General features: G+C 37.4%; 2 protein-coding genes and 1 non-coding gene across 3 annotated transcripts; 1 reads left to right on the plus strand and 2 right to left on the minus strand.

The window, feature by feature from the left end:
* Window positions 1-461: 461 nt before the first annotated feature.
* Window positions 462-4220, plus strand: LOC145005867 (zinc finger protein-like protein). The gene is made up of 7 exons (XM_078964983.1): window positions 462-874; window positions 1347-1795; window positions 2146-2260; window positions 2396-3040; window positions 3371-3448; window positions 3590-3661; window positions 3779-4220. The coding sequence occupies exons 1-7, from the start codon at window positions 524-526 to the stop codon at window positions 4013-4015; spliced, it is 1947 nt and encodes a 648-aa protein (XP_078821109.1). The 5' UTR covers window positions 462-523; the 3' UTR covers window positions 4016-4220.
* A 3698-nt stretch (window positions 4221-7918) lies between these two features.
* On the minus strand, window positions 7919-16754 carry LOC145004658 (brefeldin A-inhibited guanine nucleotide-exchange protein 3-like). The gene is made up of 11 exons (XM_078963621.1): window positions 15318-16754; window positions 14325-14642; window positions 13704-14061; window positions 13185-13607; window positions 12775-13061; window positions 12425-12698; window positions 11140-11639; window positions 10675-10996; window positions 9622-9976; window positions 8853-9532; window positions 7919-8751 (listed from the first exon to the last, which is right to left on the minus strand). The coding sequence occupies exons 1-11, from the start codon at window positions 16544-16546 to the stop codon at window positions 8143-8145; spliced, it is 5355 nt and encodes a 1784-aa protein (XP_078819747.1). The 5' UTR covers window positions 16547-16754; the 3' UTR covers window positions 7919-8142.
* A 6646-nt stretch (window positions 16755-23400) lies between these two features.
* LOC145007668 (U6 spliceosomal RNA) lies at window positions 23401-23504 on the minus strand. Its single transcript, XR_013663041.1, has one exon. It is a non-coding gene; the product is annotated as a U6 spliceosomal RNA (small nuclear RNA).
* Between the last annotated feature and the right edge of the window lie 1018 nt (window positions 23505-24522).

The following is a 24522-nucleotide window of genomic DNA, read 5'->3' on the forward strand; positions in this document are numbered from 1 at the left end:
TATATATATAGTGTGTGTGTGTGTGTGTGTGTGTGTGTGAAGATGGTGTATATGTGGTTTTAAATTCTTGTGATAGGTCATTATGGTTTGGTACCAGAACTAAACCGAAACCGTAAACAACACTGTCAAATTCTAATTTGGTCCAAAACCCAAAACCGGACCCGATAACCCCAAACCGGTCCGGTTTTTGGATTATATAATTCACGGTTTCCGGTCTTTGGGTTTTTGGTCTTCGGGTCAGTTCGGTCCAGATCTGACCCATTGCTTATCCCTAAGTGGTAACTCATGTGGTAACTAACTCGGATATGATAAAAATAATAAATGAGTCGGACGCCTGGACTTAGCCTTAAAAGATTTGGCCTCCTTTCAGCCATTTTCCAGCTTTTTTAACAGCTTGGGCCTGACCCGATCCCTTTTACCTTTTAAGGGTTCAACTAAACCCAATCGCATCTGGCATAATCAAAAAGAGTTCCAAATTCTTTCCGCTATTCGCGAAGCGTACGTCAAAATCCGACTAAGACCGATGGATACGGGAACGGAGTTTACTTCCGGCCACCGTGTCGCCGCCGTCAATCTAGAACAACATAATCAATCTAAAAGTCACCGTTCGATCTTCGAAGTTCCATCGGATTTCTTCAATTCCTGCGGCCTCCTTGAATATCCGTCAACCTCATCAACTGCCTTCATCCCTGAATTCGCCGCAACCTGGACTACTGGTACCAGCAGCAAGGAAAATACTGTATTAGAAACAAAGTCGGAGAAAGATAATAATGTTAGTTCTAGTGAGAGATTGACGTGTAATACTTGTAAATCCACTTTCGAGTCGCTTCAAGATCAACGGTATCACTTCAAGTCCGATTTTCATCGATTCAATGTAAGTTCTCTTACATTAAATATCTTGTTATGTCTTTTCCTTGCAACTTTGCGTCTGCTCGTCTGATTGTATTTTGTAACTTCAACAGACGCGAAGCTTTCATGAATTGGAACTTTAACATACGTTCTATACACTAACTACTGCAGCGCTGAAAAGTGTTTAACTTTACTATAAGTGTAGTACTCCTAACAAGGAGTTAGGTAATAGTAATATGTCTCTGTTAAAAGATAATGGACTCCAATTGTGGAATCTGAGCATTCACGCCTGTTTTGTTTTGTTTCTTTCTAAGCATGAATATACATACTACTAGAAATCACTATGAAATAAGTACGCAAGTCAGACGCATATATACCTAGATTCACTATGAAATCACTAATCCAGACCTTACTTTGAAACTTAGTCGGCTAATATTAATGGCATATGTTGATGATTGTAGTTCATTGTCTTCTGACTTATCAATTTATATCATCAGCTAAAGCTTGCGGTTGCTGGAAAGGATATTGTGAAAGAGGATGATTTTGATGAATGGACATCTAATTCGTTAGTTCAAGATTATGATGTATCAAGTATATCAGGCTCAGATGAGGAAGATGACAGAGAATCCAGCCTCAGAAATGATATGAACAAGGGCTTACTGGGAAGTACTAAAAGCAAAATCTTTGTACGTTTAGCAAATGGAGAAATGGTTTCATTCTGGAAGTGCTTGCTTCTGGAAGACAATGTGAAGATTCTTTTTGAATCTATGGAGGATGGTGGTATGCCTTGTGTAACAAAGAAGGAAGTGATTGAGAGACTGCATGATGTGATCCATGAAAGTAGGGACAACACCAGTTTTAGGGTTATGTTGCTTGCTAGTGGTGGCCATTTTGCTGGTTGTGTCTTTGATGGAAACTCTGTTGTTGTCCACAAAACATTTCACAGGTTAGTAGTTAGTACTTATCTCATCCTTCAAATTTAATCATGTTTTAAAGTGGCATTATGATTATCCAAAAGTTACAAATTCACAAATACACCATTCATCCTTGTTCCTGACATCCGAAAGTAATATTTGACCTTCTTTAATGTCATGATTATAAATGTACTTGAGTAGCATACTAGCATATATCATTCTTCTTTTTGCGAATCAATTTATATGCTAATTGCTTTTGTTATATTCAATTGTAATTGAAGTTCTCTATTAGATGTTATCAATGTCCTGTTGTTATTCAGAGTGCATTATCAGGTGCCTTGATTGAAATGCTAAAAAGCCACCCCACCTATTTGATATGTAGATATGTGATAAGGGCAAAGTCTGGTAAAAAGCAGTCATCAAAAGATGCCAGTGGCAAAATTGCACATTCTGCAGGAGCTTCAATACGTCGCCACAATGAACTTGCCTTGAAGAAGGTATTTTACATAATTGATTTAATTTTGTATAATCGTATATACTAAATTACTAATCTTTTTTCTCTTTTAGAAAAGAGAGTCTCCAATGTCTTTTTCATCCTTATAATCACTCAACTAACTATAATTTCCAATTAGGAAATTCGAGAGCTACTCACATCCTGGAAGCCATATTTTGAAGCTTCCTCTTGTATATTCATTCACGCCCCTTCAGACAATCGGCAGCTGTTATTTGAAGGTGAAACTCCGTATTTCAGTGGTAACAAAAGTGGCATCAGACGAATCCCATTGACTGTTAGAAGACCAACATTCAAAGAGGCTCGCAGACTATACGCCATTTTAACTCAAATTTCCACTGAAGCTGAAGAACAAGCAGCAGCTCCAATTATTATTAATAAAGATAAAGAAGTTTCTAGAAATGATAAGTTGGAAAATCCACACAAGGGTGTGGCTGATTGTAGCAAAAAGGATGATAATAATGTGGAAGATCTGTGTGTGTCAACTTCAAGTGATAAGGAGAGTGTTGTTTTGATTGAGACTCCTTTACATGAAGCAGCAAAGGCTGGGGATGTTGAGAAGGTTCTGGAGTTGTTAGAACAAGGTTGTGATCCTTGTGTTATGGATGAAAGAGGGAGGACTGCTTATATGGTTGCAACTGAAAAGGAAGTAAGGAATACGTTTAGAAGGTTTATGGCTTTGAATCTTGATAAGTGGGATTGGCATGCTGCTAAAGTTCCTAGTCCTTTGACCAAGGAAATGGAGGAATCTCAGAATGCTAAGCAGGTAAACCTTTTTTTTTTTTTTTTTTTTACCCCTTTTGTTTTGGCTGGATAAATGATGTTCAAAAAATAGGGCTAAATGCAAGAAACAGCAATGAAGTTTCATTTCTTTCTATTACAATTTTGTAACTTTGGTTTTTTATTTACATTAAGGCGTTGTATTCTGATAAGTTTTAGGTAATTCTAGCATTGTGTTGTGTGTTGTGATTTCACTTTTGCACCTGGTAGTGATTTCTTTGATATCCAGATGTATTAGTAATTTGTTATGTTTTAATGAAAATTGAAAAATGATGATGAATGGTATTTGATTGGTTGTTTGAGTTTTGACACTCAGGCAGAGAAAGATGCTAAGAAGAAAGCAAGAGCAAAAGAGATGAAGAAGCAACGCAAAGCTAAAGAAAAGAAGGCTCAGGTCAGCTGTTTATTATTTTATCTTATTAGTAAGTAGACAGTGTTGTTATAAAATAAAATGCAACTAAAGATAGACTTGAATCGAAGTTCTTGATTATACATATCTCAAATAAATGATAAAAAAAACATTTACAAAATGCAGGCGGAAGCTGCTGAATTACAGAAAGCTTCATCGTCTCATTCTCAATCACAAAGACCAAAGCTGACTAAAGAGGTACCTACCATCCTTCCTTTTTTATTGAAGGTGGCACTTTAGTAATTTAATGTAGGTGCGGAAGGGTAAATCCGTAAATGTAAAATGATTATTATTGACATTGTATCGTAATTGTAGGAAGAAGCAAAACGAGCACAGGATGTAGAGAGAGAGAAGAGAGCTGCTGCAGCCGAGAGGAGAATAGCAGCCCTTGCCCTTCAATCCACCTCATCTTCAACTCCATCAGAGTCAGACATGTTATGTTCCTGTTGCCAGGTGTCATTAGCTGGTAAAGTTCCATTTCATAGGTATAATTATAAATACTGCACCACAACATGCATGCATCTTCACAAAGACATTCTCGAGGATCAATAAATGAATTAATCATTCTGATTTTGTACCTTGTAACAATGTATTTTTCTACCCCTTTAATAATGATTGAAAAAGGAGGAAGTTTCATATTGTTTTTTTTTTCGTACCAAAGATGAGTGGAATGGGAAATTGAGTTGTTTATGTTTATGGATGCTTTTGTTTTGGTTACTTTGAATGGTCCGTGAAATGGAAAGTAAATATTCTCTTATAGGAGTTGAGTTTGGCTGACAAATGACAAGTAATATATTCTTTTATTATTATTTATTTTAAAATTATAATTATAAATACTTGACATATGCATTTCTAGTCAAGTAGATGGAAAGCATAATCATATGTTACTGTTTTTTCAGTTATGAATAAAAAGCTTTGTTTAATCACAAGCATATATGTTAAAGGTTTGTTTAATCACAAGCATATATGTTTTGTATAATGGTTCTGTATTTTTTTTTCTTTCTAAATTTAATCAAATTAGCTAGTCTAATGTTACGCACTTGATATGATGCAGGAATTTCAATATGATATAGAACCATTATACAAAATATAAATGCTTGTGATTAAACAAACCTTTTTATTCATAACTGAAAAAACAGTAACATATGATTATACTTTCCATCTATTTGACTAGAAATGCATATCTCTAAGCATTGTGAAATTTGTAGTAATCCAGAAATATTTATTGGTTGGTAAAACACAATAATTATTTTGATTTGGATGATTTTACAATAATATAGATTGATTTTTATAAAATACTTGAAAAGAGAACCGGTTTGGAAAAATCGCTTTAAACTAATGATGAGTAAAACTAAAATTTATCTTGAAAAGTTGGAAATTTGGTTAATCTCATAAGAGTAGAAAATCTGTTTAAAAGAAGCAAGTACAAATGGTTTGAAAAGATTGAAGATGTTTGTGGTATTGTAATACTCACATCAGTTGTGTGTGTGTGTGTGTGTGAGAGAGAGAGAGAGAGAGAGAGAGAGAGAGAGAGAGAGAGAGAGAGAGAGATGTCTTTGCTAAATAATAATAGTGGTACGGGTCTTCATACAATAACGACCTTAGTAAATAGTAAGTTGACTATTTAATACATGAACCTCCTCTCAGTAAATAGTGATAGTGATACGAATGTCCATACATCAAAGCCCATAAATTGAATTTCTAACAATGTAATATCGATGTCTTTATATCGGTTACATTAAAATCGTATATTGTTTACATTGAAATCATATATATCATATCCATGTCACTTCAACAAACACAACATTTTCCGTAGCTTTCGTGCTTGTCAACGAAGAAAAGGAATCAAATTATACTTGGACATTAAATTATCTTAAGTCCACATTGGGTGGATATGATGAGCCACATGTAATCGTGGCAGATAGAGAATTAGCCTTGATGAATGCATATGCAAATGTATTCCTAACACATAACCGGTTACTCTGTAGATAACACATATTCATGAATATAGAGAAGCACTACAAGATAATCTTAAAGTCTATGTGGCCATTTAAGCAAACACGGGATAATTTGCTTGGGTCATCTTTAATGACAACATATTTGAATAATTAAGCTTACATTGAACCAATATTGTTCGTTATCAATATATTATTTACTTACAAATAGAAATATTTATAATAGTAATTATATTGTTCGATGTTAGCATAGTACTTGTTTTATTTTGGAGTTGTTCTAAACTATCTCAATCAAACTTGGTTGGATAAATACAAGGAAATGTGTGTATCATTATGGACGAACTTTACACTTCCACAACCAAACTAATAACAGGGTTGAGAGTCAACATTTCAAGCTTAAAAAATACTTTGATTCAACTCACTCCATGTTAGACTTTTTTTACTATATCAGACAAATAGTTGAGTCACAATACAGCGCTATAAAAGCAAATGTAGAAGAAAAAAATAATAGAAAGCATCACTACACGGATGTATACCTTTTCAAATAGTTGTTGGATAAAGTTTCACATCATGCTTTACACAAAATAAGAGAAGAACTTGATCAACCTGACACCCAATGAATTGTTGAGGTCGCCATAATTGTACCTTGTGCAGATGAAATTGTAATATATTCTAATACAGGCGAATGGATACCTTTGGAGTCAATTGAACCATTTTGGAGGAAGCTTAATTTAAACTCGGTATTGCCAAGCAATGAAGATGATGAACCGCGTTGTGAAGAAGTTGTAATGTATAAAAAGGCTTCGCGAAGCAATCTAAAGATGGGAAGTTCAGTTATGTGCGAAAACTAAGGGATATTTTCATGTCATAATCAATTACGGTTGTTGATCCGGTTATTCGTAAAAATACCCGTGGACGTCCATGAGGGAGCACAAAACTTGCAAAACCTCCGGTTCTACCAATTCAAGATCCAACAACTGAAGATCCTCATAGTCATATATAGTTTTTCTATATATAGTCAGATTATATATGGACTAATATTTTTGATTTAAACCAGGAACCAAATATGCACACCGTGTATTGTCCATGGGAAACATCAATGTTCAACCAGAAACAAAAGAGGCACAACATGTATTTGCCACGGGAAACTTCAATGTTCAACCAGGGACCGGGAGACATATCACATATTTACCCCGTGAATCTTCAATTTTCAACCAGGAATCCGAGAGGCACGTCACGTATTTTCCCCGTGAACCTTCAATGTTCAATCAGGAAGAAACGCGTTATAGATCCCACTGCAACCATCTTATGAATGAAATTACACATTTGAATGTCAGCCATATGTGTCACATATAGAAAATATGGATGGAGAGGGAAATTGTGAAATTACACTTCATTAGACATGTTATGTTCGTGTTGCCAAGTGTCGTTAGCGGGTAAAGTTCCATTTCATAGGTATAAATATAATTATAAATATTGCACCACAACATGCATGCATCTTCACAAAGAGATCCTCGGGTTGAATAATTAATTAATGATTCTGATGTCGTAACTTGTAACAATTTATTCTTCTACTAAAATTATGATCGAAAATTAATTATTTTCATACTGTTTTTTGTACCAAAGATGAGTGGAATGGGAAATTGAGATAATTATGGATGCTATTGGTTTGATTACTTTGAATGGTAAGTATTCTCTAATAGGGGTCGAGTGTGGTTGACAAATGACAAGTAATTTTTATTCTTTTTTTTTTCAATTATAAATAATTGATATGTATTTCTAGTCAAATAGATGGAAAGTATTATCATACATTGATTTTTTTTCATTTACATGCTTAAATGAAAAGATTTATTTAATCACAAGCATATATATTTTGTATAATGGTTCTATATTTTAATTTTTTTTACTAATTTTAATCAAATTAGCTGGTCTAATGTTACACACTGGATTCTTCAAGCTATGGTACATAATACTGTATAGTTTTTTTTTTTTTTTTTTTTTACTGTTGGGGGCAGTTGCTCTGCATGTTTGACAATCATGTTTGCTTTGATGGTTGACAGTTTTTTTTGCTACCCAACTATTTTGTTTGTTTTTGTAAGAAAATATTTTTATAAAATAATAATAGGACAACTAAATCATGTGTAAAACACATTAATTTTATTGATTTGTGATTTGGATGATTTTATAATATCATAGATTGATTTTTATAAAAATACTTGAAAAGAAAAACGGTTTGGAAAAATCTGTTGATAGTGATGACGGGAAAAACCAAAAATTATTTTGAAAAGTTTGAGATTTGGTTAATCTGATATGAGTAGAAAACCTGTTTGAAAGAAGCAACCAGGTAGAAAAGATTTGAGAGTGAATCATATCTCACCTTGTCCTACCTTCTTAGGTCCCGACAAGCCACATATTACAGTCTCATTCCAATACAAGTTAGTTCTGTCATGTCGTGCTTATATAAACTCTCTTACGAATAGTCTTCGTTTCTATATCAAACTAAAAAAAAAATGCAATATACGCACGTTACAACATGGTGGAATCCATAGCCAAGAAAGATACAACAAAATTCCTTTCCTTATAAGACAGACAAATAGACGAATTAATTCCTAAAAGGAGCCAACTTCCCTGACTACAACTAATAATAATAATAAAACAAGTGGCATGAAGAATCAGAATATTACACACAAATTGAACTTTGAAAATATCATATATGAGATACTATCAACAGGAACGCATCAAAACAGGCCCAACCGAAGACCTCAACATCTCACTCAGAGCCACCTGAACATCAGTCGACCCATGCTCACATTTTATCAAGCTGGAAATCAAAGGAAAATATCCCCCAAGATGTTTCTCAAATGCCGAATCACCCAAACTACAAATAGTCTTCAAAGTCACCACAATCAGAGGCCCACGAGCCGCAAGCTCTCGTTTTTTACCAGACCCCAACGGAATCAACCACCTAGGGGTGGTCGGGGACGAATCCGTCATTTGTCTAGGAAGTGCTAACTCGATATAGAATTGAAGCACTTCTTGGCAAAGGGAAACGAGAGACGACTCAACTTTTGATTCATTGTAAAAGGGTGGTTTATCGAGCGTGAGATTTTGGATTAGATTTAAGCAGATTTGGTAGGATTCGTTTTCCAGACGGAGTAACGGAGGGTCTTGCATTTGGGTTATGTGGGCCAGGTCTTGTAAACTTGATCGTAATGCGGTGTTGGTGTTTATGGTGTGGGCGTGTGTTGCTACTTTGTGGACTGCATCAAACAGGGTTATGGTGTTGCTTGTTGACAGGTGATGTCTATACATGTTGTAGATCTCTGTTATTGCCTGTCGTTTGTCATTTGTCAAGTCAAATACATTTATATATTATACACAAACAAACAAAAACTTGTAAATATTCAAAACTATATAAAAATACAAGTACATACCTGGATTAATAGAAGTTGAACGGCAGCATGACACTTGGCATCAGAAATAGCAGCATAAAGGCGATCCTTGTGGAGGTGGTCGTCATCCTGAGTTTCTCCCATTGAAACATCATCTTGTTTATATTTCAACTCCAATCCATCTTTGTCAAGAATAATGAAGAAATCAGGAAGTGTTTGATTAGCAGCTTCTTCAAGAGCCAAAACCACTTCGACCCATTTATCATCAGTGAAAAACTCCCCAGCACTACTCATCAAACGGACAAAAGCAGCAATACCAATACCCGCAAGGCTTTGGTGGGGCCGCTTGATGAAACTCACCAACAACGAAAGAATCTTTTCCAAAAGGGGATTCACGGTGTCGTAGAAATTGACAAAAAGATCCATCACCAATTGGAGGGCGAGTGTGCATGTTTCGTATAGCCATGAGTCTTGATCGAGTTCATATTCATCCACGTCAGCAGCACCCGCACTGGCAGGTGGTGGGTGGAGTGAGGAATGATCATGATCATGATCGGAAGCATGACGGACATAGTCAAAGATGGGGAAGAGGGCGGAGTCAAAGACACGTTCCCATAATGGTAGAGAGAAGTGATGGCCGTAGTTTCGTAAGGTGTCGAAGAGTACTTGGAGTGCACTTTTTCTGATCTCGGGTCGAGGGTCGAAGCTTAGCTCGGATAATCCTGATAAAATTATTTAAAAAAAAAAAATGTATTAAAATCAAATAAGTCAAAACACCCACACCAAACCAATTATTAATTAATCTTCTCACCAGCCAATAACGGAAACCAGAAGTAAAGATGATCGTCCTTATCTGGCAATTCTTTTCCTTGCTGACGTGGCGAAGGGGCAAGGGGAATCTTTTCCTCCTCATACGCTGAAGAGGATCCGAGATCTCCTTCAGCAAGTTTAGCAGCACAGAAGCGCAAGAAACTTATAGCACTCAGACTGATATCTTTATCGGATCGATTGTTTGTGAATGCAATTAAACAATTTACACAATCTGTGAAAGTTGTTGTTTCAGTCTCCGTGATATACGGGAAATAATCTCGCACTATCTTCTCGATTATTTCAAACGCCAAAAGTACAATGCTTTTATGCTCATCAGAAGCCGCTGCTGTAAACACCTGGTAAATGTTTTACAAAATTAGAAACCAAATCAAAGATGTTATTCCATAAGTCTAGAGTAAACTACACTTTTGAACCCTAAGTATGGCTTTTTTTTTTTTTTTTTGCAATTTTGATATCAAAAAGGTTTCTCTTGCAATTTTGGTCCTCATTTGTATTTTCGGTCCTTGTTCCAAGTAAAATGACTAGTTATGGTCCTTGACTATAGCTGATTTTTGCACTTTTGATCCCACAAATAGTCATTTCCTGGGAACAGGGGTTATAAAATCCTCAGATAAGCACCAAATTTGCAAAAAGCAGCAATAATCATTAGTCAGGAACCAAAATGCACTTTACTCTAAAGTCTATTTAGAAACAAAGGGAAAATTACATTTTTGGCCCCGAAGTATAACTATTTTTTCAATTTTGGTCCAAAAAACTTCTCTTGCAATTTTGATCCTTATTTGAGGTTTTTGGTCCTTGTTCGAAGTAAAATGACAATAATTTGGGGGCCAAAATAGCAGAAATCAGATAACACTTAAGGACCAAAAATAGTCATTTTACTTGGAACATGAACCACAAAGTTAAAAGGACCTCAATTAAGCACCAAAATTACAAGAGAACTCTCTGGGATCAAAACTGCAAAGATTAGCTACATATAGGGACTAACAAGGTAATTTACTATATTCGGAAAAGATAAAGGAGAACTTTTTGTTACCATAAACATGCTTTTCCATCCAGATTTGACATTGTTGACACGTGATAAGACCATCTGAGAGACACACCGGATTATTAATTCTCTAATTTCAACAGCACTGCTTTTGCGCATGACAATCACAAAAGGCTTCATGAAATCATTCTGGAAATTGTAATTGGTCAACTCTTCCCGCTCTAGAAACTTCATGGATAACTGCCGTAAGGAATCCATTGCAAATATTGCAATTGACAAATTCTCAGAACAGCCTATGGTCACGAAAAAATCAGACAGCACATTCCAGATGCTTGTCCACACAAGCCTGATTCGATTCATATTGTAGTGTCTGCAGACCAAAGAAAAAAATATATATCAGATTATATACAAGAAATAGCAACATACTTTCATTTACTTGTTTATTATAGCATCCTACTTTAGTTTTTTTCCATCAAGTAAAAAAGTGAGAGAGAAAAGGGATTAGATTCATACGCAATCTCAATTATCTTTGTGAGGCTGAAGACTCTGGGATCAGAAGTAGACCGCAACTCCTCCATAGACACCTTACAAAGTGCCTTGACAAAGTCAATTATAGCCTCACTGTTTAATTTCTGACTCCTTGTGAATATACGATTCATCTCTCCAACTTGTTCCAACATGCTTAAGTTAGAGACCAAATTATTGACTTGTTCAGGCGTGATCCCTACAGAAGCATTGCCACCAATGCCAGCAGCACTGTCATATGTACCTCTTCTCATGGCTGCAGCCACCTGCTGAATCCTACCAGCTCCCTTTTTTTTAAGAACAGGAAGGATGTTTGACTTTGACTGTGATTTGTTGTTTTCATTTGGATTAGCAGCAAAGAAAGTGGCATCGGGAGGCGCCCCTTCACCTAATAAATGTAAGTGCTCGAATCGAGAAACACATGTTAGAATATGCTCCCAGGCTTCTTGCAGGTAATTCCCATCCTCATACGCAATTGTAACCATTGCCTGTGATTGTGAAGAAAAAAAAAATAAACAAATTACCTAATGTTTAATCTTTCAGCATACAAAAAATTTTCTCTATTTAATCATCAACAATTATGCAAGGGTATTGGCTTTGCAGGAACTTCTTCTTCACAAACAATATATAACAAGGGTTTGTAGCCAATCATTGCATTCCTTCAGGCTTTCGTTTGTAGATCTAGCTTTTTAATTTATAGAAAAAGTATAAATTTGTAATTTGTTAGATAATGCAAAGTTACAAAAATAATTATGCTTTTTTATAATTAAATTTCTTTAATACATAATATTTTATTTAAAAAAGTACATTCAAAATCTGAAGAATACGAAGATAAATCTGTATGTATCAAGTAAATTAAATAACTTTTCAAATCCAAAAAATTAATATAACTGTCTACATTTCATAACAATGATATGATTCTGAAACTAGGTTACCAGTTAGTGTTTCAACAAACTGAAACTTGATTATTTTAATGAAACCGGTTCAACAAGTCTGCCATGTCATAAGTCAACATCAGCATGATTCAGCAACACGTTGACCCATGTCATCACTAAAGGGTAAAAAATCTCATAAGAACAGAAGAGAAAATTTTCACAAAAATGGAACAAAATTGAAAGTTAAGTGGTTAAACCTATTAAAAATAAGTTTTGAGGTACCTAAGTTTCTATTTAGAGACATTATCCCTAAACAGTTAACAGACAAAGTCAGTCAAAGGTAAATAAAAAAATGACATCGATACTTGAAACACTGTAGCTTAAAAAATGAGAAGAACCTTGATGGCCTCTATATTCTTTTGTTTAATATCTGCTGGTGAATGAAGGCAAGTAAACTTTGCGAGTGATGTCACATAAGCATCTCGATGAGTCTTCATTGACATTGCTGATGTCACATGTATTGCATACCGAAAGCCTTCCAAACATTGACCAATCACTATTTCATCATCACTTTGATCAAGTGGAACACTAAAAGCAGCCAGCATAGGAGCCCAGCATACCTCCACCATGAATCTCAGTATAAACACATCTGTTGCAGCATAATAAACTGACCTGAAAAAAACACACATCGTAAAAGGTCACAACATTTTTTATAACAAATACCAGATGTTTATTCAATTATTCTTACTCTGATTTTTGTGCTTTTTCTTTAAACTGTTCTTGCATGTGTTGCATGAGATCATCGCTTGTATTATTCTCATCACCTCTCTTACGCACCACAATATTCAGTATGCTGTCTAAACCCAAAATCCTGTTTGAATTTACAGCCTGCTTCTTTTGAAGGGCTAAATCGTCTTCCTTCATTTTAATTTCATTTTTTGAAATCCGTTCATACAAAGATTTCAGGTACTCTGGAGGCAAATCTTTTCCATCATCTATGCCACGATTATTTTTTATAAAATCATCCACTGACATCTGCATAGCCAAGCATATAATCAGTCAATGCCATATATATAAGGGGATGTTTCTTTTTTTTCCCCCATGTATGGGTAAAAGTAAACTCTTATGTATGTATGAAACTATGAATTGGATTGATACCTTATTTTTAACCATTGGATTATGAGCGTCAGTGTTGAGAAGTATAACAGAATAGGCAAGAACATAGGCTGTGTCAGCACTAATGAATGCCTTTGGATTACATTTGCAGTAACGTTCAGCAAACTTTTCCATAATTCTATCAATCTTTTGTGCCTCACCAGGCAATCTGAATCCACGTAGAAAAGATCTGATTGCTTCATCAAAATCCATATTTTCAAAGTCAAAGGAGTCAACGTATGCATGCATGACTTTCAGGGACAGATCTTCTCTTTCCCCAAGGTAATCCCCAATCAAAGTCTTGTTCAAACCAGAAGCTTGCTTTAAGAAATCTGCTATTTCTTCAGGTGAATTCCCCACTTTGTTCACTTTGATCAAGAACTCAATCCCCTTTTTAGGTTTCCTATTAAATAGAGATATACCCTCCTGCCAATGCCATTATGTTTAACATTAGATCTTTGAAAATTTGTCATCTGATATCGGATGACTGTTTAAATAATATAATATAATATAATAAATAACCTGAAGTTCAAGTTTGTAAGCCCGGCGTTGCTCAATTGTTGAAGCATCTGAAACTTCATTAGAAGCTTCTGGATGAGAATCCAATCCATCAACAGGCTGAGGCTCACTTTCATTTGCATTCCCATTTTCTGTTGGAGAATCTCCAGTTTCATGATTGTTCTCAACAACCTCAAATTTTTTATCTGAGTAAGGATCGGGAATGTGCAGTTGCTTGTTCATCCAGTCCCCCATTGATTTTAAAATAGCCACTAAGCACTTCATTGCTTCATGTTTCAAGGCCGCATCTTGAGGTGGTAAAAGAGTAGTTGCAGCACCAGGTTGGACGCCTTGAGCAGTTTTAAGAAGCCCATTTACCGTCCTATTAAAGAAATAGCAACCTACTTTATTTTATCTCTATATTAACCATTTTATTTTCATTTCTTTCTGTCTAATTGTATTCATATGATTAGATCAGTGTGCTTTCAATGTTTTCTTATTAGGACATTGTACTTTGAAAAATCTACCCAATTATAATGGTGAAGCTTACTTTGTATTTGGATGACATTGCTATAACTGGATACATTTTTCAAAGGATGATGTTGTAGTTGAAGAAATTAAAGTAGGAATTAGAAAAGAGCATACCTCTCAAATATGTTTGATGAATTGACATCACAATCATAGTTGATAAATATATCTACCAAGATCTGTGAATCGACACAAAGTCTTTCAAAAAATCGAAGTACGATCATCTTCTGCTGGAAATTAGGTTGGGCAACATTTTCTAGAACCCTAAGAACTATCATTGGAAAGAATACTCCAATTTCTGCTTTCAATCCAGCTCTGAATCTTGAAATCAAGCTAAAGAAAATTGAACAGGAGAGCTGGAAGATAATCACGAGGGTTGATGCACTGTTCTTCAACAAAGACAGGCATAGGTACTGCCTAATGGCACCCAAAAATCTGTTCCAACAAGAAAAGAAAGTAAGGGGGAGTAAAATGTGTAAGTATAAATAATCCGAACTCTGAAGTTGAACCAGAACAACAAAAATAACAATCTTTTAACACAAACAAATGCATAATTTAGTATTCATTTTGTAAAGAGGATGGTTATTGTAAATGAACATAGTCCTCCTATACCATGAATTCCTACATTAACCAATACGCAAAAATGTTCTTTAACTTGTAAGATCTACCATAAGTAAATGATAAGTGTGATTCAACATGGACTTTCTAACTACAGTATTGTCCAGGCAAAGTTTTTTTAAAAACCCTATTTGTAATTTGATTAAAAATGAGCTAAAACGAATCACAAGAAAACTCTTTCAGTGGCAGAAGGTGTTTACTGTGTGATTACAATGATGCATTGAACAAATTTGGCTATCATAAAGAGATTACTTAGTCACATATACAGCTTTTTGGCTTCAAGATGGAATTATTAACAGGGAAAGCTCTGACCACTTTACACCACTTAATTCTCTGTGTAGGTGTCGATGCAAAAAGTACAGGCATTATCATCAATATAAGATCCACAAAAAGGATCAGACCCGAATTTTCCTCATGAAATAAAGGCCCCATAAGCACTCTCACAGGGGAAAATGTGACTGGGTTTTTAATATCTCCAAAGGAAAAACATACCTTTCACTAGTTCTAAAAATGGCCCCAGCATTCTCCAGCAAAATCTTAAGTAACTCCAATGCAACAATTTTCCCCCGCATCAACTGAGGGTCTGCCAGTGCCTCTTTCGGAGGAGTCTTCATTGATAGCTTACATAGAGCCCTAAACACCAAAAACGCATCCCTTCTGAGCTTATTCCCAATCTGCACATCCTGATCATCCTCCCTCTCCCCCTCCCCATCTGCCAACTCCCCTTTCCGTCCCTCCAAAGCTGTTTTATACATGCTCATCTCCCAATACTTGGCATCCAACATATCCTTATCAGTAGAATCCAACAAATCAGCAGGATTTGTTGACTCTGTAGTCGATGTCTTGGTCTCAAATGCCCCATCATGCACGCCACCATTTGATGCTACCGGAGTTCCCTGATTCAAAACCCCATCTATTTCATGCATAACCTTGCTAATAAACCCTTGAACAAACATTGCCATTGATGCATCATCATCTCCCCCCTTTTCCGGCGGGTCCATCAACTCGGCAACCACTATCGGCTGCACTGGCACTGTAGAAGAATCCGCCTCCATCCTCCTAAAAACAATCACAAGCATCTGGATCAAGGAAGCCTTTGCCGTCGTCTGATTGACCACATTCTTACTGCTGAGATAAATATCGTAACTAGTTCTCACAATCTGCAGTAAACTATCACCATGTATCCTCAGCTGTATAGACGTCACAGCTGATAAAATTGTCTTCAAAACCAACAACTCCACTCCCTCATCTCCTAAATCACAACACTTACAAACCGATTCGATCAATCTGGACAACAGCTTCGCGTCGGATCCACCGGCAGGATCCGATTCGCCATGTAGATATCCATGAGCTATCAATTTCTGTATACAATCTAAAGCTGGCTCAGCGATCTTCGGATCTCCCGAAGAGCAAGCCTTGATAATAGGACTTAAAATAAGTTCCGATTCAGCTAGGCTTAGTTCGAAGGCGCCAGAACCGTGCAGCACGCCGGAAAGTTGTGAATGTGATAACGACTCGGCATCTGATTGATTTTCCTCTGACGAAGGGGAAGTAGGGGATAGCGGAGGAGGTTTTTCAGGAGATGTAATGCGTTCGAGTACAGATTTGCATTCGTTACCAAGTTTAGAGTGTTTGCGCCACGAACTGTTCTTGATTATCTTCTCTAGGGCTGGAACTAGAACGCTGTTGATAAGGCGGGAATCGACTTCCGGAGAAGCCATCCCCTTAGTCTCTCGGGTTAGATCTGGCCACGATACGGTCAACTATGATGATCTAGTTGAAGTGAAGTACGGTGGCTCCGATGTCGACGATGGTGATCTGAGTGGCGATTGCGTCTGAGTAAAGTGTTTGTGTGTAGCCTGATATGGAGTTGGATCACGCAGTACTTTTTTCTGGTCTTCCGAGTTCTGATGCGAAGTCTACAATATGTTCGAATATAGCCTACACTACTAAAACCCTTTTCTTGATAGTTTATTTCATTTTTTTAAATAACTGTAAAAAACTAAAAATTGGCCACTTATAAATTAAATAAACCAATTGAGACAGAAATTCCTAACTGGGGACGAGTGGAGTAAGGTAAATGCAAATCACAACCAGTCAACCACAAATACACGATATCAAAAATAAAAAATACATTATATCAAGAAACCCAATATCAAAAATCAAAAATACACTATATCAAGAAATCCAATATCAAATTCGCCCTAGTATCAAAAATACACTATATCAAGAAATCCAATATCAAAATACACTAATATCAACACCATCTACGAGTACTAGTGGAAACCCAAAATCAAGAAAACCATTATAAAACGCTAATATCAAAAATATCATTGATAGCTGTCAAGAACGGTATAATAAAAACACGATCTAATACCCTTATGTATAAGAAACTAAATAAGTTTCTTAATAAAATTCGAACGGTCGGACAGAAAACCTAAAAAACATTGCACAAAAAAAATGACAATTGTAGCAACACTCCTCTATCAACATTTTTCGAAAGTTATTTAACTTCACTTTGAGACGAAACCTATCTTTAGCAAAGTAACATTCAAAGTCCCTAATGACTTAATTTAGAATATAACTAAATACGAACAAAGTTCAAATTTGATGGCCGGGACCAACTTTCTCATCATATCCATGGGGTTGTTGGTGGCAATCTTGTTCACCTTAATATTGTTTGACAATCATGTTCACCTTGAAATTGTCTTGGGGAATGACAATCATATTCACCTTGAAATTGTCTTGGGGAATGACATCTCTGATGTAACAATGTTGTATGGCAATATGTTTTGTTTGCTCATGGAACATCGAATCATTCGTGAGTCGTGTCGCATTTTGATTATCGTAATAAGTTATAGTACACGACAGATCACCACATAGTTCACCTTCTTCATAGAACACACAGATTTAAGTCTAAACACTTGGCTAGATATCTAGTTTACTTAAACTAGTGATCTGTTACTGTAATGTCCCAAAATTAAGACCAAAATTTTTGATTTTTATATTAATAAAACCATTATCCAAAACAATATCATGAAACCATAGTGAAATCAGAGTATGCCAATAAACATCCAAATGCATCATAGTTATGTAAAATACATAACAATGTGGTGTGTGGATGCAGTCATCCCAAGCTCTTCCCCTTCGAACCAGAAGTACCTGAAACATAAACTAAAAATTGTAAGTACAAAACTTAATGAGTTTCCAAAAATACCACATACCATACATATCAAACATATAATAGGCCCCGTCCGTCATCGGGCCCCGCTTGGAATCAGATAAGTCGGTCATCAGGCCCCGCCTGGCATCAGGGCCTCGCCCGGTATACATACAAACACATAAACACATGCAAGAATCACAAAGATAAATAGCTTGCAATATAATCATCAGGCAACGCCCGACATACATACCAGATATCATACATGCAAGAGTCACGTAGACAACTAGTATCCTAATCATAATAAACTATGGGTCGGTATTGGTGCTTTCGACCCGCCAAGCATAGTGAGGAAACTCACCTCAAGCTGCTAAATCTCTGTAACGACCCAATTTTTCAAAAGAAAATTTTCATTTTTGATTAACCAAAATACTTTCCAAACACCATGAAATCCTAATTACAATTGTTTTCAAAATTCGTATCAAATACAATTTTATTTTAAATCATCAAAGTGTCCCATAAAAATGTATGTGAGAGAGTGCACGTCGCGCCATCATACCTTGCCCTGGCGGGCCCTTGGGCTCAGATGTACCTGAAACAAATCCACAAATTGTAAGTTAATGCTTAGTGAGTTCCCCATAGCATACCCCACGCACATATCACATTAGCAATAAAGTTATATATCACATAAGCCATGCATACTAACATATAAGGATGATGTGGGCTCCTCTCAGGGTCTTATACCTTCATGCCATGGGATCCCCCCATGGTCTTTACCTAGGAATTCCACGAGCTCCCCCCACATGGTCTCATATCCAAGTGTCACAAGCTCTACCCGGGGTCTTCCATGCAATAACATACATAATTAACTAGCATATCACATATCACAGAAGTATCTATCATGCTACATAACTCATACATAAACATATATGTAGCACCTGGTTCTTGGTACGTATTCTGTTATTAAATCTTCATTTATTTTTTCATTTTTAGTCTTGGACTCGGCGAGTCGAAGGACAGACTCGCCGAGTAGAAGCGGGATGAGGTGCAGAGTTTAAGTTGCCGACTCGGCGAGTCGGGTCCTGGACTCGGCGAGTAGCCGCTGTCTGGACAAAAACCCTAATCCAGGGGTTTGCACCCTATTTAAACGACCTTATGCATCCTCCTTTCCCCCTTTATGCTCCCAAACACTTCTCATAGCAAACCCTAGCCGTTTTTGAGAAAATCCAAGGCTTTTGAGTGATTCTTGTGAGTTTTGACCTCAAGGAAGAAGCAAGAGCATAGAAGGATCAAGAGGAGACTAAAGGATTCGAGTTTGGTTCACCATTTGCAGTCTACAGAATGTATAAAGTTTGAACCTTGCTCATTCATTTGTTAGATCGCTCTTTGGGGTGATTTAGGGCTTTTATAAGCCATTTTTGGTGGCTAACCATGTTTGCAAACATGGTTGGGGGTTTGAGCTTCTGGATCATGCCATTATTGGAGTCACAAGACATATTTGGGTTGCTTTTGCACTCAAGGAAAGCCCCATGCAACAAAAGAACCATTTTAAAGCCTTTTAAGCTCAAAAGTCCCATGCATGCACGTAAAGTTTGTAACTTTACGTGCTAGATCAAGTTTAGGGGCCTGGATCTATCTTTTGGTCAAGTGTTGTACATCAGAAATCGAATTTTTAAGGAAGGGATGTGATCGACTCGGCGAGTCCAGTCCTGGACTCGGTGAGTCCAAGGGTTCTGTCCCATATCAGTGAGGGTCAAAAAGGACTAGATGAGTGTGGAAAGGTTTTAGGGAGTCCGGGGGAGTGACCCAACGTTATGAACTAAGGAAATTATTCTGGAAATTCATGGTTCTCGGCGAGTGCATGAACGAACCCAGCAAGTCCAAGGCAATCTTCATAGAACTCAACGAGTTGTTCATCAACTCGGAGAGTCGAGGACAGAACATGTTCATAGGATGAAGAGTAACTCGACGAGTTGTTCATATAACTCGACGAGTCAGAGGCAGGACATGAGTATCAGTTGATAATGAATTCGACGAGTTGTTCATACAACTCGGCGAGTCGAATGGGGATTTAGTCGGTGTTCATTTATAAGGAAAACTCGTCGAGTCATCGCCTAACTCGACGAGTAGATACGAGTATGAGGCCTAATGGAAGGATAGGGACTCGGCGAGTTGTCGAGCCAACTCGACGAGTCAGGTCAACTAGAAGTTGACATTGACTTTGACTTGGTCAAGGGGTAAAATGATCATTTTGCCCTAAGAGTAGATGTCAGTTTCTGACTAAGTGTTTTGTGGGAATTTTAGCCGGAGGATTTCTGGAGTAGCAGCAGCAACAGTCGGAGGATTCCCGCATAGTTAAGCAGCTACTACGAGGTGAGTTACCTTCCAGTAGCGGTGGGTCTAAGGCCACAATGCCGGTCCACCAGTAGGAGACGTATGATAGATGATTGTCTTTGTGATATCATCTAGGTTTGCTGCTAGGGATGAGCAAAAGAACCAAACCGGGAACCGGCTTCGGCCAAAATCAAGAACCGAACCGGCCCGACGGTTCTACCGGTTCCCGGTTCCTACCGGTTCTTGTCGTGTCTTCAAATGTTGGAACCGGTCTTCAAAAAATAGCATCATACGGTTCCGATTTTTACCGGTTCTACCGGTTTTTGCCGGTTCTACTGGTTCCGATTATATCGGTTCCGGTTCCTGGTTCCAAAAATCCACAAAAATAACGTTCCGGTTCTGGCCCGACCGGTTCCATCGGGTTCCGGTTCCGGTACCAGTTCCCCGGTCCATATGCTCATCCCTATTTGCTGCTACCTGATATGTTATATGCTAGCATTATATGTTGTATGTGATAGTTGTAGAGTTCGGTTGTTAGGACCGAAGGGTAATCAGACACCCTATATACGGCTGACAGTATGTGATGATATGTTTACATGTTGGCTTGTTATGTTATATGCGATAGAGGTAGTAGGAGGGGACCATTCCCCGAGTTCGGTTGTTAGGACCGAAGGGTAGTTCAGGCACCCCAGATATGTCTGATAATATGTTTATGTTATGTTATATGTGATAGTAGTAGTAGGGGTGAAATAGTCCCCGAGGTTCGGTTGTTAGGATTGAAGGGTAGTCAGCACCCTAGAATGGCTCGACATGGGTAGGTCAGCACCCCAGAATGGCTTGACATGGGAAGGACGGCACCCCAGAATGGCCGCATGGGTAGGTCGGCACCCCAGAATGGCCGTACCGGGTAGGTCGGGCACCCCATAAATGTCTGGCAGTATGTATGTGATATGATTGTATGGTATGTGGTACGATGGGGGAACTCACTAAGCTTAGTGCTTACAGTTTTGAGTTTTGGTTTCAGGTACCTCTTCAGCGAAGGGGAAGGAGCTGGCGAGGTAGCGATACATCATACACACACACATTGGTTTTCCGCATGATGGGATGTTCTGGGATTGTACTCTGACATTATTATTATTTTCATGTTTTGGGTTTCAGACACGAGATATGTTTTATGAAATGATATGATCGGATGATGTTTTACTACAAATGTTTTACAAACCACTTATTTTAAATGAAATTTTGGGCGTGAAAATTGGGTCGTTACAATATAAGTAGGTCGTGGGCTCCTCCCAAGGTCTTATACCATCGTGCCATGAGTTGTTAGTCATGGAGATCGTTGTAGCCAGTGGTCCCTTTCGGGAAGGAAGATGAACTATTCAATAGGTGGTTAGGTCACTCGGGTTGAGCATTGGTTGTTGAAGGATTTATCAGCTTGATGTATAAATTACTACCTATAAGTCTAAGATAAGCAGTGGTTGATCTTCCAATCAACTTCATTGTTGGGTATATGTAGTTCTGCATGAGTTTAGTTCAGTGGAAAGCTTCGGATTATCGGGTTGTTGTCAATGTATTCTCGATCGTTGTCTGTTCTCATTCATCGTCAATGGGTGGGGATGCTTCGAAGGTTTTGAGTTGTATAATTGGAGGTCGATGATCGTGACAACCAATCATCATGTTCTGTTATGCTATATCATGGCTTACAGATATGTTTCCCTAAATTGTTGGATTATGGAATTATGGTTTATAACAGACTTGGATTTGTTTTGGTAGTAGGAAGAACATTGAAGTGATTATCTATCTATTTCAATTGTCGGTCTTTTGGGTTCCTTGTCATCAGTTGGGATTATAGAAGGATGTGGAATTGTATCAAGGGAAGGTACTCTGGATACGACAATCTTTGTCGAGAGTAGTAAAGTGCTTCATCTGGTTTGGGGTGTGAGCACCCACTATCGTTTGATCATGGGATCTTAGTCCAATAAGCTAAATATGGCGGTGATTGGGTAGGAAAATTATGGGATGGCTAGGTAATCCGGTGATTATGAAGTTATCAGAATGTAGATGAATCCAATTGAGAGATTGTCACTTGGGGCTACCGGGGATAGTTCCAAGTGTGAGCCACTTTAGAATTTGTGCCCATGTTAGAGTTTTGGACCGGTATATCTGATGGGAATGCCAGACTTTCTCGAGGTTAGGAAGAATCCAAGATAGGCCAGGATTGTGAGTGTGGAGCAGACTACCGTGTGGTTGGAGGGGCCTTGAATGGCTAATCGGGTGGTGCTGATAAGATATTGTTTAATTAAGGATTAACAAGGAAGGCTAATCAACACAATATCATCGTAAGTCGACTAGAGATCCAATTAAGGTTGCGAGAGGGTTTAGGTTTAAGCAAGGAATAATGTTCTTTAGTTAGTGATGTAAGACTGCGGAGCAGCCGTAGCATTCTCCAAGTTGGTGTGTAGTTATAGGAGTGATGTAAGACTGTGCAGCAACCGAAGCATTCACCAGGTTGGTGTGTTGTTGTGGAAGTGATGTAAGACTACAAAGCATCCGTAGCATTCACCAGGATAGGATGCGATTGTGGAAGTGTTATAAGACTGTGGAGCCGCTGTAACATTCACTAGGTTGGTAGGCGGTGGTAATAGTGATGGAAATCTATGACTTGGCTTGTGGCATTCTATAGGATGATTTAGATCATCATATGATTAAGTGAAGGGTTGTGAGTGGGCCTCAACATCTGTAATACATAGGAAATCATAGGCTAGGTTGGGGCCAAATGTAATGTGAGAACTCGGTTCGGTTTGTAGTCATCATTGGGGCTAAGCAGACTTGGTGATCGTTTGAGCATTGGTTGGTTGAGTTGTCCTTATTTGGGAGTGAATGACTGATGGAGTCGTTTTAGCGGATAGACTAGGACCACTTGTGCTTTTTTAGTTTTTGAGTTTGGATCTAATTTTGTTTTTGATAAGGATTTTTTGGTATCGGTAAGTGGTCGAGGTGTATATGTTTTAGGTATTTGTAAATTTGTTCAGGAAAGATAGGTTTGTGCGGTTTGGGTTATGAAGTTGAGTCATTGTGGGAATGGTTTTGGAATGGTTCTATGTTCTTGGGAGTCATCCTTGTGCATGGGCCATGCTAATATTCTCTATATCGTTTCAGTTTTATTAGATGTCACCGAAGGCGGGAAAGTTAGTTGTACCTGATCCCACATCGGCTGGGAAAGAGAACTAAGCATTCCTTAAAAGGGGTTTGGATACCTTCTTTGTCACAACACGGTTTAAATTCGTGAGGGAAACAGATCCCATAAGAACTTTGTAATTAAGCATGTCTGAGCGAAAGAAATTCAGGGACGGGTGACCCCATGGGAAGTTTTTGTGCCAGGAGCCCAAAGCGGACAATATTGTGATATGTGCCTGGGGGATGTTAATTATCTTTTTTCTAACCTAACCCATCTTGAAGAAACCCAAATCGGTGTTTAAGAGTTTCTCGACGCCTTCTTCCTGCATTAAGAAATTCACATGATTTTAGTTCAAAAAAATTTGAAAAGATAGTTATACCCTTTTATTTAGTTATTTTTTTAAATAATTTTTATAAGTATTCTAATACCATTTTAACTTAAAAATAAAAAGAAAATAAAATATTTATCCCCGACCTCCCCCCCCCCCCCCTTATAGTTTTATTTCTCTCTCTTTCTGTTTTTCTCTCACTCTCACTCTCTCTCACACACACACACACAAAGAGTACAAACAATTACCATCTTTATCTTTTCTGATCATCCCTTCCCAGACACCTTAAATCCATAATCAAACCCACACATGAAAACTTAAAATAAAAAACAAAAATTTGTCTATCCAAAAATACTTAAAATAAAAAACTTAAGAAATCCAAAAATAAAATTAAAACGGTAAGAAAGTCTTTTCAAGTATTTTAGGGACCAAAATCATGAGAATTTTCAGGTTTTGGATCTTTCATGCAAGTTGACAACTTTTTGGACTATATCCATAGTTTTTTGAAAACCACCAGGACCAATTTTGTAGTTTTGTCTATTTTTTAAATTAAAATAAAAAACATATCTCCACACTGTATCTCCGTGCACGACCCTACACTAGATCCCCATAAACACCACCACCAAATTCGTCGGCCACAGCTCCGCCCCACCCATTATAATCATTCTCACTTCTCGACGCAAACACATACATACAC

The sequence above is a fragment of the Lactuca saligna genome, chromosome 7 (genome assembly GCF_052625555.1).
Source record: "Lactuca saligna cultivar CGN05327 chromosome 7, ASM5262555v1, whole genome shotgun sequence".
Lineage (NCBI taxonomy): Eukaryota > Viridiplantae > Streptophyta > Magnoliopsida > Asterales > Asteraceae > Lactuca > Lactuca saligna.

What these genes read in the sequence shown, in the direction of transcription:
- LOC145005867 (XM_078964983.1), top strand. Translation starts at nt 524, where the DNA reads ATGGATACGGGAACGGAGTTTACTTCCGGCCACCGTGTCGCCGCCGTC. An exon ending in CCGATTTTCATCGATTCAAT is followed by an intron (nt 875 to 1,346) that starts GTAAGTTCTCTT and finishes TTATATCATCAG; the next exon opens with CTAAAGCTTGCGGTTGCTGG. An exon ending in CTAAAGAAAAGAAGGCTCAG is followed by an intron (nt 3,449 to 3,589) that starts GTCAGCTGTTTA and finishes TACAAAATGCAG; the next exon opens with GCGGAAGCTGCTGAATTACA.
- LOC145004658 (XM_078963621.1), bottom strand. Translation starts at nt 16,546, where the DNA reads ATGGCTTCTCCGGAAGTCGATTCCCGCCTTATCAACAGCGTTCTAGTT. An exon ending in ATCCAATGGTTAAAAATAAG is followed by an intron (nt 13,062 to 13,184) that starts GTATCAATCCAA and finishes TTGGCTATGCAG; the next exon opens with ATGTCAGTGGATGATTTTAT. An exon ending in AGAATATAGAGGCCATCAAG is followed by an intron (nt 11,640 to 12,424) that starts GTTCTTCTCATT and finishes TCACAATCACAG; the next exon opens with GCAATGGTTACAATTGCGTA.